The 15,903-nt window shown below is 41.5% G+C and overlaps 1 protein-coding gene across 4 annotated transcripts in view; it reads right to left on the minus strand.

Annotated features, from left to right (window-relative positions):
- Window positions 1-607: 607 nt before the first annotated feature.
- The window catches only part of DSG2 (desmoglein 2), a 44,763-nt gene continuing 29,467 nt past the window's right edge, over window positions 608-15,903 (minus strand). For 3 of the 4 annotated variants that reach the window (XM_073331319.1, XM_073331318.2, XM_073331321.2), the window contains exons 10-15: window positions 15,289-15,431; window positions 11,469-11,696; window positions 9,669-9,899; window positions 8,690-8,814; window positions 5,814-6,173; window positions 608-4,534 (exon numbers count right to left, since the gene is read on the minus strand). In XM_073331319.1, the coding sequence (XP_073187420.1) occupies window positions 3,440-4,534; window positions 5,814-6,173; window positions 8,690-8,814; window positions 9,669-9,899; window positions 11,469-11,696; window positions 15,289-15,431 (2,182 nt within the window). In that variant the 3' untranslated portion in view covers window positions 608-3,439. The remainder of the gene's footprint in view (window positions 4,535-5,813; window positions 6,174-8,689; window positions 8,815-9,668; window positions 9,900-11,468; window positions 11,697-15,288; window positions 15,432-15,903) is intronic. The other variant, XM_073331322.1, reaches the window with a different exon arrangement.

A 15,903-nucleotide genomic window follows, 5' to 3' on the forward strand; every position in this document is an offset into this window, starting at 1 on the left:
GCCTAAACCAATGTGAGAAACAAGTTAATTTTGAAATTAAAAGTAAACGAGCTATTCATAGCATTTGTCACAAGATCCTGTACAATTATTGATGACAAACTGATGACTAGCTGCAATTCAGAATAATATATGTATATACTGGGTATCAGGATCTTCTGTTATCATCCTGTTATGTCAAGTCTTTGTGCCTTAATTTCCCTAGCTGTAAAGTGGGAGATAATGCCTAGTTCAGCAGGTGTTGTGATGAAAAGTTAATGTTTGTAAAGTGTGCTAAAGATGTAAAACTGCTATATGGCTATGAGACAAAGCCCATGAAAGTCAATATGCAGCATTCTGGTGCCGTCAGCAGGCTCTGGATCAATGCTAAGTAATATTAACAACAACTAGGTAGAGAGAGATTTTTCAAAAGCATTTAAGTGAGTAGGACACACAGCTCCTATTGAGTTTCACTGAGACTTGGGCACTGGCTACCCTTCACCTCCCTTGAAAAGCCCAGCACTCATAACTACAAATGGAAGGAATGAAAAAAAAAACAGGTTAATAAAAGTCACTATTTTTGTTCTAAATGGCTGTATTTTAAACTAAATAAATAATGAAAAAGACAATATCAGTATTTTCCTTTATTTGAAGTTCCATAAAAATATAGAAATCACGGCAAAAAAGGTCATGTATAAAATCAGCATAAATCCATTTCCTCTACATGCAGGAAAAAAGAGCAGTTATCCATTCAAAATTCATGCTTGGGAATGAAATACAAGTCTATGCCATATACATTAAAAATTAAAACCAGAGATATAGACCCCAGTTCAGCAAGGTACTCAAGCATGTGCCAAATTTAAGCACATGAGTATTTTCACTGACTTACCTGGAACTACTCATGTACTTAAATTAGGCACATGCTTACATACCCTGTGCTGAACAAAGACCATAGTTCTCATTTTCATATTTTTCCCTATTTAAATATAATACAAGTTTCTGTTTAAATTGCTTTCTACACACTTCTTGGTACTTTCCCCCCCGTTTCAAATATATCTTTATTTAAAAAAATTTCAGGCAGAAAATAACATGGTAACACACACCAATGCAATTGGATGAAAATATTGATTAGAAATGGAGTGAAACTGAAAGTAATAATCAGAACCCCCACTGAAGTCCTGTCTCTGCAATCAAAGGCCCCAGTCCTTCACATACTTATTCATGTGCTTCACTTAACCACTGTGAGCAGTCCCATATCTGTCACGTGCATAAGTGTATGCAAGCTCGGGGCCTTAATACGTAGGCACTAAATGGTAATTAACAACACTCGTAATATTTTTACTGTGTCATAACTGTTCCAAAAAGCATTAAGGTGACTTCTCCTATTCATAACACCTTCCAGCTTTGATTTTGAAAAAAATTCACTTGGGTTTTCCCAAATTTCATAAAAATAAATATTTACATTCAGATATACATTACTTTCCCCTCCTTCTGAGTAAATGTGTTTCCCTTTTGCCAACATTTAAATATCAAGAAAAAAATGAACTGACTAATGGACAGTTCTGTAAAAAAGTGAGCTCCCTCATTTCTCACCAAATAGTGTATAAGCAAGGCCCCAGTCAGCAGCAGTTAAGTCAGCAGAAATTTTAGCATCAACTTCAGTGGAAGTGGGATCTGGCTCTTGATGTCAAATTTTAACCTGCACCTCCAGTTTTGAGTCTGCAATTTTACAACATGATTTAGGTCATTTACCTGATAGCACCTGCAAATCAGGTCCTATAGATGTCTAAGTGATCTCAATTATGCCTGAATCTCTGGCCCTACATTTCTGCTCACAGTGGTGGAAAGAAGAGGGAGAGCTATGTTTGCTTCATGTGTTATTTCATGACCAATAAAAGTAAGTAAAAATATGGACAATTAAAATGCTTGTGTGCATTACATCAAAGCTGGTGCAACATGTCAAAAAGTAACTGACTTCAGTATTCAGTGGTCTGCAGACAGCTCAGCTGTCTTGCTACTTACACTCCAAACTATGTGCCAAGGTGCAAGCATTGCTTTGAATGACAGGAAATGCTGATTTCACAGCTTCTGGCTATCACTCCTGTGAGTTCCATAAGCAGCATTTCTGGGAACATAACAGGTTTGGCTGCTTGGCTTCTCGGCAGGACTGTGCCCCTCTATTTTACTTTTATTTTGGCTTACATTGTGGCACATTTATTTTGGCACAGTGTGAAAAGAAAATCTTTACAGACAAGATCTGCAAATTATTTAGGCGTCTTGAGGAAATATTGCAACAGAAATTCTCATATTTTTCTCGGTGCCTGGACTGGAATCAGTACAGGGAAAATTTCCTTTTAATTTTATTATGTAAGCATTAAACCATAACTATAACCAAAATTCACGAAGAAGAGAGAAGAATGGCCATATTGGGTCAGACAAAAGGTCCATCTAGCTTAGTATCCTGTCTTCCAATAGTGGCCAATTCCAGGTGCTTCAGAGGGAATGAACAGAACAGGTAATCATCAAGTGATCCATCCCCTGTTGCCCATTCCCAGCTTCTGGCAAACAGAGGCTATGGACACCATCCCTGCCCAATTGAAATTACTTTTTCAAGGTAACATGTTAAATAGTTTTATCTTTTTCAAGTTTATTTTCAAGGCTACGGTATTAAAATGTTTCTTAAAAAGGTAAATATGTAACAGAAAGATGGGGCAGAAATCAAAATTCAGATTAGATGTTGAAAGATCTGGTCTCCTATGTGACGTCAACATATGCCGAACACCGATAAACCTACTACTCTTTGGGGTGCATTCACAGGAACAGGTTTTCCTAGCTCTGAGGTAGTGTGCACCTCACAGCTCGAGATCATTATCTGACTCAAATTATTTCTGAAATTCTGACAAATTCTTCCATTTGTAAATCTGCTACAGCCTGGGATATTGCATATACAGCCCCCATCTCTGTGGAGAAAAGTTGTTTCTGGTCCTTTTAAATGAGAGGGAATGAAACTGATGAGTAAAGGTCCAGAGCTCCTGCAAGACACTTTAGAACACAGGAGACAAACGGTTCATAGAAATTTAGTTTAACAACATTTTTGGTTGGTCATTACAGTGTTTTTCAAGACTTTTCTGGCTTTCTAATTATATCATCTCTGCATGTGGGTGATGGGTTTCGCCTTCATCAGCAATATCTTACTTATGATGAATTATACAGTAGGAGAAGGAAAAAACAAGGAAACATTATTCCTATTAATTGTCCACCATGAAAGCATTGCTATAAAACACTGTAAAGTCAGCTGCTTTTTTTCCCTTGGTCATATTTCTTATTTACAGAAACGACTAAGAAAATTCATGCCATTTTTACAAGCACAAGAAAATTGAGATCTTGAGATACTAAAAAGTTGCCAGTGTTGCTGGTAGAGATATAAATGATGCCTAGCAGAGCTGTCTGAGGGATATGTATTTTATGAGCGAGTATACTGTACAGTGCTGTATTTTGTGACCTTTGAAGACTTACTCAGGGTAGAAGAATCCTCCAAACCTAAGCCTGTTTGGTTAAATGGCGGGTCTGTGATTAGTATACGCTCCTGCCTTCTAGGTCCAGACATGGTGGTCTGCCCTCTTACGCTTTGCATCCCTGAAACCTCGGCTGGAGTTGTGTAACTAGCCTGCAGCCCTGAGGTGGGTGTAACCACTCTTTCAGTTATCACCACATTCTGCCCCTCTGATAAATCGGGAATGCTTAGCGAGGCCTTTAGATCTGAACTAGGTACAAGCAGCCTCTCCCTCTCCCTCACAACAATGTACTGTGAATCAGGGAAGTCGTGAACTTTTAAGAGTTCAGGCATAGTGTCATCTGACCTAATCAGCCTTTCTGTTACCCGAACATTATGTCCATTTGGCAAGTCAGGAATTTCTAACATGTCCTGCAAACCAGAAGCCGGGGCGAGCACTCTTTCTGTTACAAGAATGCTCTCCTTAAACTGAGGATCAAGAACACCTGTGGTGGGTCGCTCCGTGGGGTCAGCAGCATAGGATGTTTCTGTCACTATAACATTGCTATTAGCCAAGGGATCAACAATAGGCCTAGCTTGTTGCAGGCCAGGCCTAGAGGCATAGGATGTTTCAGTGACCACCTCCCGTGTCACAGTTTCTGAACCTATGCTATTTACTCTACGCACAGGCTCAGGTGGTTGGAAGCTGGTGCCTAAAGAATAGGTATGTTCTGAATTGAAAGCATTTTGCTGATCTAAGAACAGTGGCAATGCATCATTAAGACACAAACCTGACTCATTCATGGCTGGACTAGCATTCTTGTCTTTCAACACATGTGAACTACGCTGGCTGACTTCCAGTTCTGCATGTTTGCCCAGACAGATATCTGCTAGGGTCTTAAATTTATCTCCTAAATCATCCAGAAAACGGTCATCCAAGTCATCTTCAATAAAGCTGCAGCAGCCAATGGAACCATGTGAGGAGTCTGCTTCTTCCTGACAGTAAAGCAAGAGACAGTCTTTCGCTAGTTGAGCTTCATCTTCACTAGCAAAAGCATCAGCTTTCTAAAATAAAGGAAACAAAAGCAAACAAAAACTGTTTAACAAATGTTGTTTCAAAACTTTAAAGGGACATTACCAACTTTTAAAAAACAACTGCATTTTTGTTGGAATATTTTTTACTTAATATTGTTATAACAACATCTAAGGCCACATCTAAACTATGAGCTAGGGATGTGATTGCCCTGCTAACATACACATATTTGCACTAGCTCTCATTGTTCTAGGATGAGTATAAATCACAGTGTAGCCACGGTAACACAGGTAACGACAGCAGAGTCACAAGCTGTACTGATTACAAACCCACCTGAAACTGGTGGGTTTGTACTTGGCACAGCTAAACCATGCCTCCATTGCTGCTACCCATGCAACCCTGTCTACACTGCTATTTATTTTCATCCTACCTCAGGGAGAGCTAGTACAAGTATATATGCACGAGCAGGGGAATCATAGCCCTATCTTGTAGTACAGACTTACCCTCAACATACTATAACTAAAAGCCAACAGAAGAAAAGAAGATTTCGGTCTTTTTGCGTAGATGGCAGCAGTTGGTGTCAGTCAGTTTGCGGATTCCTCTTTGTAAGTGGATATTTCACAAAGCAATTGATGGTGCAGAGAAAAACATGTAAACCAAATAGGAAAATTTGACTAAATCCCCCAAAATTATCAGCAGGATTCAGAGACAGTAGCTAAAACCAGTTTGTACTCACTAGAGAGTGATTTAAAATTGATAGGGCCCTTAAAAATATTTCACTTTTTTGGAGCAAATCAACTATTATTACACTGGTGTCCATTTATGCTCTTCCTTCCCTCATCTCCCCAAAAATGTATCCCTTCATTCTTTTGGAGATGCGCTAGAAAACTTAATTGGTGCTTTTCATCACTAATTTCTATGATGTATTCAAATCATTCAGTTCATACAAGGTGTAATAGCTGGAAGTGGAAAACAGTGCATTCTGGTTTAAATGTGCAGCATTTGTGTAACACTAAAACCCTGATCCTGCAAAGACTTAATGTGTGTAACTTTACTCGTGGCAATCATCCTATTGAAGCCAAAATAAAGGCACATGGTTATGTCTTTTGCCAGATTGGGCCTAAGGAAAACATGGCAGATTGTGATGACAACATTTATTTTAAAACAAAATATATATCATATAAACAATCCTGATAATTCTATTTCAAACCTAAAAATATTTTAATGGCCTTTAACAACTTGTTTCCACAAGATTTACTTATTTTAAAAAAATAACATCAATATATTGATATTCTCAAGCAGGACTCTTACCTCACTGAAGTATTCTCTGAAAAATGCTTCATTTATGCCCACTTCAGGTCCTGTCATCATGGCCCGTCCAGCTCCCATTGCCATAGCCCCGCCAGCTCCCATTGCCATGGCCCCGCCAGCTCCCATTGCCATGGCCCCGCCAGCTCCCATTGCTCCATATTTTGCACCAGAAAGAAGTTGTCTTTGCTCTTCCCATCTCCCACTGCTCATGTTAGCATTACCATAGCGTCCGTCAATATGAGATCGAGAACTGCCTCCTCCTGTAGCAGCTGCCTCTGCACCCATCACTGCTGCTGCTCCACTGCGCACATTTGCTGCTGAGTTGTCCAATGCAGTGGGAGCAATGAGGGTTAGCATTCCCTAAAAGAATAATTAAAATACAACATGAAACATGCTCTGTGCTGCTCATAGAATTCTCTAAGCAGTTTGGCTGAGGATCCAGGAGTGAGGTGGTTGGCATGATTGTTTGGTTTGGCATTAGACACTTTGTTACAACGGGCAAAGTGCCCCCTGAAAAAGGGTGCAGCCTTTATGACGGTGTAGCCAAGGAAGCTCACAAAAGCCATTTTAGGGCTACATTATATCATTCCCTACTAAAACCAATAAGGGGTAAGTAAGAAAATCAGGTTTCAGAGTGGTAGCCCATGTTAGTCTGTATCAGCAAAAACGAGGAATCCTTGTGGCACCTTAGAGACTAACACATTTATTTGGCATAAGCTTTTGTGGGCTAAAACCCACTTCATCAGATGCATGGAGTGGAAAATACAGCATATATATACACACACACACGCCAAACATGAAAAGATGGGGGTTGCCATACCAACTCTAACGAGAACAATCGATTAAGGTGGGCTATCATCAGCAGGAAAAAAAAACTTTTGTAGTGATAATAAGGATGGCCCATTTCAACCAGTTGACAAGAAGGTGAGAGTAACAGTAGGGGGAAAACTTAAAGCATGGGGAAATAGTTTTTTGTTTGTGTAATGACCCATCCACTCCCTATTCAAGCCTAATTTGATGGAGTCCAGTTTACAAATTAATTCCAGTTCTGCAGTTTCACATAGGAGTCTGTTTTAGAAGTTTTTTTTGTTGAAGAACTGCCACTTTTAGGTCTGTTATTGAGTGATCAGAGAGAATCAGGAAACTCCAGCGAGCTTACTTGGCAAAATTTTTCAAAATGCTCCTTTCAGTGAAAAAGGCATGTGATCTCATGCCGCACCCTAAACCCTCAGATCCTAGAGCCTCTGCAGGTTCTGCCGGCCCTTCTATGATGCTGCCTGGCCTTCTTCTCTCTCATGGCAGCTTGGCCATATTGCCACTTTCTCTTTCACCAGCTGCTTTTCCAAGGGGGATGCAGGCTCTAAGGAAAAGCTAACGCCCCACTAATTCCACCTGGATATTTACCAGAGTCAGGAGGGATGATGCCAATGTTAGTAATTACTCATCGGTTCTGCACAGACCCCACCTGAGCCTCAGCCTTATGCAGTTGACACACTGGGGCTTTGTGGGGCAGCCAGCATGCCAAGTATTCACTTTTTCCCTCAGTTTCTCCTCCATGCAGCCATTTCTGATCCAGTTAAATCATATTTTCTCTCCTCCATACCTCACTGAAAGGGAACACTGGGCACTTAAGTTTGGATACCGCCCACAGACTTTAAATTAAGAGGCTATGAAGCTTCCCATTCCACCATTTTTCTGCTGCATTAATACACCCACCGACTGGGACACTTCTTCCCTTGTGAATGGAAATATTTCTCTCTTTTGTGGTTCAGGTACTGGACGCACCCCAGTATTTCTCCCACACTCCCACTCCTCACTTTCCACTCAGAAAAACAGCATCATCATGGCAGATGTGGCAATTTCCTGCAATACATAAATTTAAATTGCCCAAAGGTGTTATTGTGGGCTCGGGATTGTATGTAATTCCATGGGGTAGGATGACCAGAGTTCTTCCAGGAATTAAGAACAGTGAGGAATGATTAGGCAAATTCACCCAGGTTGTAACACCTCCCTAGAAGTACCAACATCTGCAAAGGCTCACATATACTGATTCAAACTGGATTCTCCAAAGGCCAACAAAGAAAGGGCTTTTGAATAAATACCCTGAGTTTACACTGACTCTCAGGGCCTTCTTTCTGATCCAGAAAACAGACAGGATCTTTTATCCAAGGTGGTCAGGTAGGAGGGAGAGGGTGCCCAGTCATTGTGGAAGGGTTTGAAGGAGTGACTTTTACCAGAGCTACTACTGGAGCTGTTGGGGATAGGGGGTGGTGAACTCTGGTAGACTTATTAGTAAAAACAATAAAAACCTATACATGTGCTAGGTTTTCTCTGGAATGCTTTCACCTTAAGAATATACGTGTATACTTTGGAAAAGCTTGCGGTAACTTGTAACTGTGAGCAACTGCAACTGTCATAGCCTTTGGGAAGAAAGCAAAGGATAGACGCAATCCTGTTAGGCTGTCTGGCTTGCTGGAGAACTCACGGTGTAGATAGAACTATGCAGCTTGGAAAAAACCCTGTTCGGTCTCCACCCAGGAGAGGTGATGGATGGGGAGCCAGAAGGCAAAAGCAAGTGCCATTGATGGACCACGAGGAGGAAATACAGGTGCAGTTGTCATGAACTGTGAGAATCACTATTTGCTTGATTATTTCACTCTTCTTTTCCTTTGCAATTTAGACACTTTGGTTGATATATCTAGAGTGACGTATGGAATTTAGCCACACATTTTTTAATTAATTAATGTTAACATGTGGCTAAATCTCCTGCACTGCTTTGAAATCTCAACCCACAATCTAAAACTGACACCAAGTGAGAAATTGAAATACTTAGGTTAAAAGAAAACAAAGATGATATTGGGCTAAGGTATACTTGCCTTGTCTTCAGGTGCTGCCCCTTCGCTGTTCCATTTACGTAACATCTCTTCACTACTGTCAGGTATTGCTGTGAATCCTTTAGCACCTGATCCACAATGGCAAAACAGCAGTAAGAGTGGCACAACTGTAGGGGAACACAATGTATCATTAAATGTCCAATAACTAGAGTTCAAATCATGTTTAGGTAACTGTCTGTAGTTAGGTAATAAACATCTGGTCTGTCTGCGCATGCACACAGGGTAGATGCAAGTTTTCCAGAAATTTAGCGATTTAATGCAGAGTTTATTTAGTTATGGTCAATAGATAATGAATGTGTACTATGGCTCCGATTCTGCAAATACTCATGCATGTGCTTAACTATGTACATATAAAGTAGTCCCACTAAAGTCACCACCTTGCCGAACTGAGCCCTCATTAAGTCCACCTGCTCCAGTTTTTGTTGTTGTTTTTTTTTTTTGCTATAAATAGCTGACTCAATATACAGAACATCTTGCCACTGCCTAAGTAGAGGATTCCACCCCAGTCTGCTTGTGTTTTCAGCTGGGTTACTGGAGTAAGGAAACAGAGTTGACACTTTGAAGAGGGGAGGCAGCAGCCATGGTGACATTATTTGAAAGGAATGGGAAGGCTCTGGTGGTGATTCAGTGGACCATAAGAGGAGCCCTAAGAAAAACCAAAAGGATTTCTCAGTGCTTTATTGTCTGTCCTTTAGCATATCATAAGCAAATGTTAATTGTTTGTTTAAAAGCCACTGGAAAGACTGAAACAGTTTCCTATTGCCGCATCCTAGTTCTAATACTTCCAGGGTGAAATCCTGGCGCCACTGTAAGTCAATGGGAACGGTGCCATTGACTCCAGTGGGCTCATGATTTCACCCACAGAGTATACTTAGATTATAAACCCCTTGGGGTAGGGACCATTGCTTCTTCATAGAACATGCAGTCAGTGCTTAAGAAATAATATAAAACAGTTACTTACGTAGCAATAATAAAATTGCCAAGATAATTAGTGCAATTGCTCCAGCTCCCAGCCCAACTGAAGAGTTGATTAGTCTGTCTTGACAGGAACCCCCATTCACACAGGTACAAACGGTCAGTGTAAGGATCTGCTTTTCAGCACAGCTTAAACCTTGCATATCTTTCACTAAAATTTGAACTTTATTTGTGCTGGCCTTTACATCTTGTGGTAGTAACAGCTGCATGGTTGTTGCTTTGTGGGGACAGGACCGGGGTAAAGGAAAAACATAAATCAGTGAAACAAGAACTGGGTGGAGAGAAAGTTAGTAATCACTCTCTAACTAAAGAAAAACAAACAAAAAATTCTACCAATGCAATAGAATTGACTTTAATTCACAACCAATTGCTATTTTCATCATATAATTCACACTCTGGCAAAAAAGAACCAATGTTTATTTCTAATTTCTACTGACTGTGGAAAAGCCTTGTTAAAATTTGAATTGTCCGTATGAACCCCCCCAAAATACTATTTGTCTTTGTAACAAGTTACAATTGTCTAGTCCTCTCCCACTTTCAGAAGGTAAGAAGGGCCCTGACATAATGGAAACACTGCAATTGTGCTGAGAAGGTGGGAGCAGGTTCCTAGGAGTATCCCTATAGGTATAATGAAGAACAGCTCTGCAACATGTCTGTGTGCATTGATTTTTTGGGGTGGGTATGGGAATCAAAGGATTCTCCCTCATTCCCTGATTAGATGTGAGCACAAGTGCTTGGGAGGATTTCTCCCCAGCCATGCCCTCATGGAGATTGTGTATTATTTGGGTTGGGCACTGCGGGACTGATTCTGGATAACACGGACATGTTTAACTTACCATCCAAAACAATGTAGCTGCAACTATGTGGGCTGCAGCAAATGTGAAGGCTGTAAACGCTAGTTAGGCAGCAAGCAAGCTAATCTGTTCTGGAGAGGTGTTACTCTGCTGTGGCAGCCCTCTGGCAAAGCTCTGCAGTGGTGAATTGTAGAGCTGCCTAGGAAGTGGAGGATCAGCAGTTGAGCAAAAGAGCTCTTTGATTTACCTGGAGCACTTCTTCTAAAGTACCTGCACAGGTATTTGGGTGTGGCAGTGTGCAATGGGAGGCTGCGGGAAGTGGCGCAGGCCGAGGGACTTACTGGCTGCCACTTCCCGCAGCCCCCATTGGCCAGGCACCGCAAACCGCGGCCAGTGGGAGCCGCGATCAGCCGAACCTGCGGACGCGGCAGGTAAACAAACTGGCCAGGCCCGCCAGGGGCTTTCCCTGCACAAGCGGCGTCCCAAGTTTGGGAAACACTGATCTAGCTCATGTGCAGGGCAGTTTCCTATTTCTCCATAGCTCAACTGTTGAACTGAACTGCCATTCAGGAATGTGAGCCCTGCAGCTGACTGCAGTTATATGGCTGCAAATTCAGTCACGCAGAGAGGAACATCTGTCACCTAAATGCTGTGGGGACACGGGGAGGGAAGGGGTCTTAGTTCCAACATCATTCTCAAGAGCCCAATTATAATACACAAGTGATCAGGTTACACAGAACCACTTCAACTCCAAAATACATAATTCTGTATTCCATGGCCATTAGAAATGAACAAGGGAGGAGACAAACTTCAAACTCTTGATGCGTCTCCTAGTGTGGCACAGCAGATGTGCATGTCCTTTTTGGCTGGATCAAGCCCTAAGTTTCTGATCTGACCAGAGTTAACAAAATGTGATATAAATGCAGAACTACAAAGAACTGAAAATTATTTTACTAAAATGTTTATTATAAATCAAATTGATACTGTCTTACCATTTATGTCTCCAATTACCCATTTATTTGCCATCCCTTCAGGCTCATCAATGACAGTAAAAGAGAAGGGAGCACTATTTGGATAAGCATCTCGATCCTCAGCTGTAAAACTGAAGAATTTTGCATCTGAACACACAGTCTGTGCTGGAGTCACAATGGTTGGACAATTATCATTGGCATCCACAACCTGAATTACAATGGTACCCGTGGCTGTTTTCTTAGAATAATCTGCAAATATAAACGTGAAAGCTTAAATTCTTGTGTGTGTGCAAAAAATTTTGCTTTTAAAAATATTTCAGACTTTTTCCAGGATTATAAAAAGCAGTAATAGGAATTTAGGATCTAATCCTGCTTCCATTGAAGTCAATGGTAGTTTTACCTTTGATTTTAATGGGGTCAAGATTTAACTCTTAATATTTACAGAAATATCTGCAAGGTTATACTAAATCTACATCTATTTCTAAATCTAATACATTTTAAAAACTAAGTAAAACAGAACTATAGTTCAAAAGTACCATTACAAACAACAAATGAGATACAAAAAGAGAACACGAACCACATACTTCAAAAGACAAAGACCATGTATTTGAGAGTTCTTTTTGCATTGTATTCAAACAGCATAGGACTACTGAGACTTTTCAAATTTTCTACTCATAATACTGAGAGATTTCAACACTTCCACTTTGACAAGCGGTATTTCAATTAAGCCTGTTCTGGACACAAACATTTCTTGCAATGTAGTCCTATCAATAAATAGGTAATAGCCCCTAAGCAAAAAGGGTTTAGGATCAAATGACAGATTTTAAAAAAAAACCAACCAACCAAATTCAAAACCAAATTTTACACTGTCAACAAAGCCTTTAGGTCAGATTCTGAGATGCATCTCTTTGGATATATCTATATTGCAAATGAAGGTGGGAATGCAGCCCGGTAGAATCATAGAATATCAGGGTTGGAAGGGACCTCAGGAGGTCATCTAGTCCAACCCCCTGCTCAAAGCAGGACCAATCCCCAGCTAAATCATCCCAGCCAAGGCTTTGTCAAGCCTGACCTTAAAAACCTCTAAGGAAGGAGATTCCACCATCTCCCTAGGTAACCCATTCCAGTGCTTCACCACCTTCCTAGTGAAAAAGTTTTTCCTAATATCCAACCTAAACCTCCCCCACTGCAACTTGAGACCATTACTCCTTGTTTGGTCATCTGCTACCACTGAGAACAGTCTAGATCCATCCTCTTTGGAACCCCCTTTCAGTTAGTTGAAAGCAGCTATCAAATCCGCCCTCATTCTTCTCTTCTGCAGACTAAACAATCCCAGTTCCCTCAGCCTCTCCTTATAAGTCATGTGCTCCATCCTTCTCGTACTGTGGGGCCCAAAACTGGACACAGTACTCCAGATGAGGCCTCACCAGTGTTGAATAGAGGGGAATTATATCCCACTACCCTCATTAACTTACACCTAGCAAAATTAATTATACAGCAGACAAACAATTAGAGAACCAGATGGATTAACAATAGAAAAGTAGGGGCCATAAAGATAAAATGTACAGAAATGAGGGTTTCACAACCACAACTATTGAGAAGTGATTTCTTGCCAGACAGGATGCTATCAAACTAAGTTTTCTTTAACATCTTTCTCTGGAGGTGATGGGCATTATCAGGACAGGATGGTATTCCGAACAGCCCAGTAGCACCTTATTTCAATGTGACCGTTCGCTTGCCAGCTTATGGCTGCCTCTGCTGCTTAGCCAAAGGCCTTAGCTGAAGAACAGGGCCTCAGACTGTCACAGTGAGAGAAGGCCCTTACACTGGCAGACAGTGATTTTGATTCTTTCTTTTGTACCTCTATAACTAGCTAAAGGATAAACATATACCTAAATTCTTAAAGTATCGGCCTTTACAGACAGGCCTGAAAAGCCCCAGCTCCTGGAAGCGTGTGATGAGGTGAGACTCTCGGCTTTCATTTTCTATGCAATGGAAGATTCTAGCCCTCTCGGCTGCAGAGAAAATCTAGAAAAAGTGACCCAAGTGCCACCTACAGGTCTGAGCAACCAAAACCCAAATAGAAACAATCTAATATTTATTATTATTACATTTCATAGAGTCATAGAAGATTAGAAAAAGACTTCAGGAGGGTCATCCAGTCCAATCCCCTGCTCAAAGCAGGACCAACACTAACTTCATGATTTTGAGGAGCCTGACTTGTGCTTTGTAAATGCAGGGGGTTGGCAATACTGTGCCACACTTCTAGTTTCCCCTGGAGGTGCTCCACTCCTTTGCCCCCTAGAGCACATCACAGAATATCAGGGTTGGAAGGGACCTCAGGAGGTCATCTAGTCCAACCCCCCAACATCACTTAGGGCAGGCCAGGGGGTGGTCACTTAAGGAGAGGAGGAAGAGCAGGGGTGTGGCCACTGAGAGGGATCGGGCGGGTGCAGGTAACAGTGATAGAGAGGATGAGGTAGCATGAGCTAGTCTCCCAAAAAGAAGCCTGCCTGGTTATGTGCTTGTGTTGCTGGCCTGAGCCAGGGTGCATACTGCCATATCTTCACTGCTATTGTTATCTGTGCTAGCTAGATTAAAAACTGGTGCAGGTATGGCTACCTGTGCGACAATCATGCTATCATTTGCGGTTAGCCACACCTTTCAGAGGCACAGCACATAACTTGCAGACCAGTGGGAGGAAGTGCTATTTGGCTTTAAGCCACTTCTATACTTCCTGGATTCTGGACTGCTCTGGGGGGCCAGAACCGCCCCCAGCATAATTTAGACAGTCTTGGGGAACTGTCCGTGTTATGGCAACCTGTCCCTGGCTTTCTACAGGTGTAGAATCTTCACAGTGGTATGTGCTGTGGCCCCACCCCCACTTCAGGCCAGTACTTGCAAGGTCTCCCACAGTTTTTGTGCCAGGAAAATTCTCCCCAGTTGGAACTGTGGCTTTCAGAACCCCTTTTTGCTGCTCCTACCCTTTTACCTAGCATACGGGTCAGAGTGGGGTGGGAATCTCACACTTTAATCATCTTGCAAAACAGCTACAAAAAGGAAACAAATCAAAATGTTGAAATAAAACAATGTACAGAATTTAGAAACCTTTTTATATTTATATGTGGTGTTAAAAATGACAGCAAAAACTTCTTCCAGACAAATTTCCAGAATGCGTAAGGACTTCAAACTGAACAAGGAAGTGACCATAATATACATAAACATTGCAGCCAAAGGAGCCCTGCCTGCTTATGCCAGAGAACCTGACCTTTACACTATTAAGGATTAGACTATACAGCCCTTGCATGGTGGTGAGCATTTGCTTTCATTTTCATGGGAGTGCTCATCAAGAGAAGGCTGTAATATTTAGCCCAGGGATCGGCAACCTTTGGTATGCGGCCCTTAGGGTAAGCCCCCTGGCGGGTTGGGCTGGTTTGTTTACCTGCAGGTTCGGCTGATCGCAGCTCCCACTGGCCATGGTTCGCCACTCCAGGCCAATGGGGGCTGCGGGAAGCGGCAGCCAGCACATCCCTGGGCCTGCGCCACTTCCTGCGGCCCCCATTGGCCTGGAGCGGCGAACCGAGACCAGTGGGAGCTGTGATCGGCCAAACCTGCAGACGTGGCAGGTAAACAAACTGGCCCGGCCCAGCAGAGGGCTTACCCTGGCGGGCCGCATGCCAAAAGTTGCCGATCACTGATTTAGCCCGAAACGGGTACTGATCAGATGGTAAGACTACTCTCTTGCTGTGCAACATTAGGGTCAGGCCTCAGCAATACAAAAAGCTTGTAAAGAAAGGTTTATGAATACACAGGACATGACATCTAATGCCTCACAACTTACCATTAGGTATGGCCAGAATGTTGACGGTGTAGGTACCATTAATTAAATAAGATGACTCATAATCAGGTATTTTTATTAGTTTGATTTCAGCTGTAGTAGAATCTATCATGATCCAATTATCTTCATCATTTCTTTTGACATATCTGTTAGAATTTTTTTTTTTTTAAAAAAAAATCAAATTATAATGAGCAAGACAACCATGGGGGCTGAAGCTGCTTTGCACGCACACACACACACACCAAATATTTGCTCTACACCACTGTATCTGCATGTTCATGGGATTTCTATAGGTTTCATCCTAAATTTAAGTCCACAGTCTGAAACCAAAAGTGTCATTGGTATACTTGTAGATTTACTAAATGGATACATCAATACAGACTGTTTCTGTAGGGAGATGCACTTCTCATCATATGAACTAACACAAAACCAAATTATTTAAAAATTAAAAAGTCCATACTTTTATATTACAGTATAAATGAGATGGGTATTCTACATAAAACCCTGTAGAATACCCATCTCATTTATACTGTAATAATTATTAGACACATCTATCAAACAGCATGACTATGAAATAATTTCAGCCTAGTGATTGTTTGATACAAAGATTTAATATTA

This window comes from Lepidochelys kempii, chromosome 2 (genome assembly GCF_965140285.1).
Source record: "Lepidochelys kempii isolate rLepKem1 chromosome 2, rLepKem1.hap1, whole genome shotgun sequence".
NCBI lineage: Eukaryota > Metazoa > Chordata > Testudines > Cheloniidae > Lepidochelys > Lepidochelys kempii.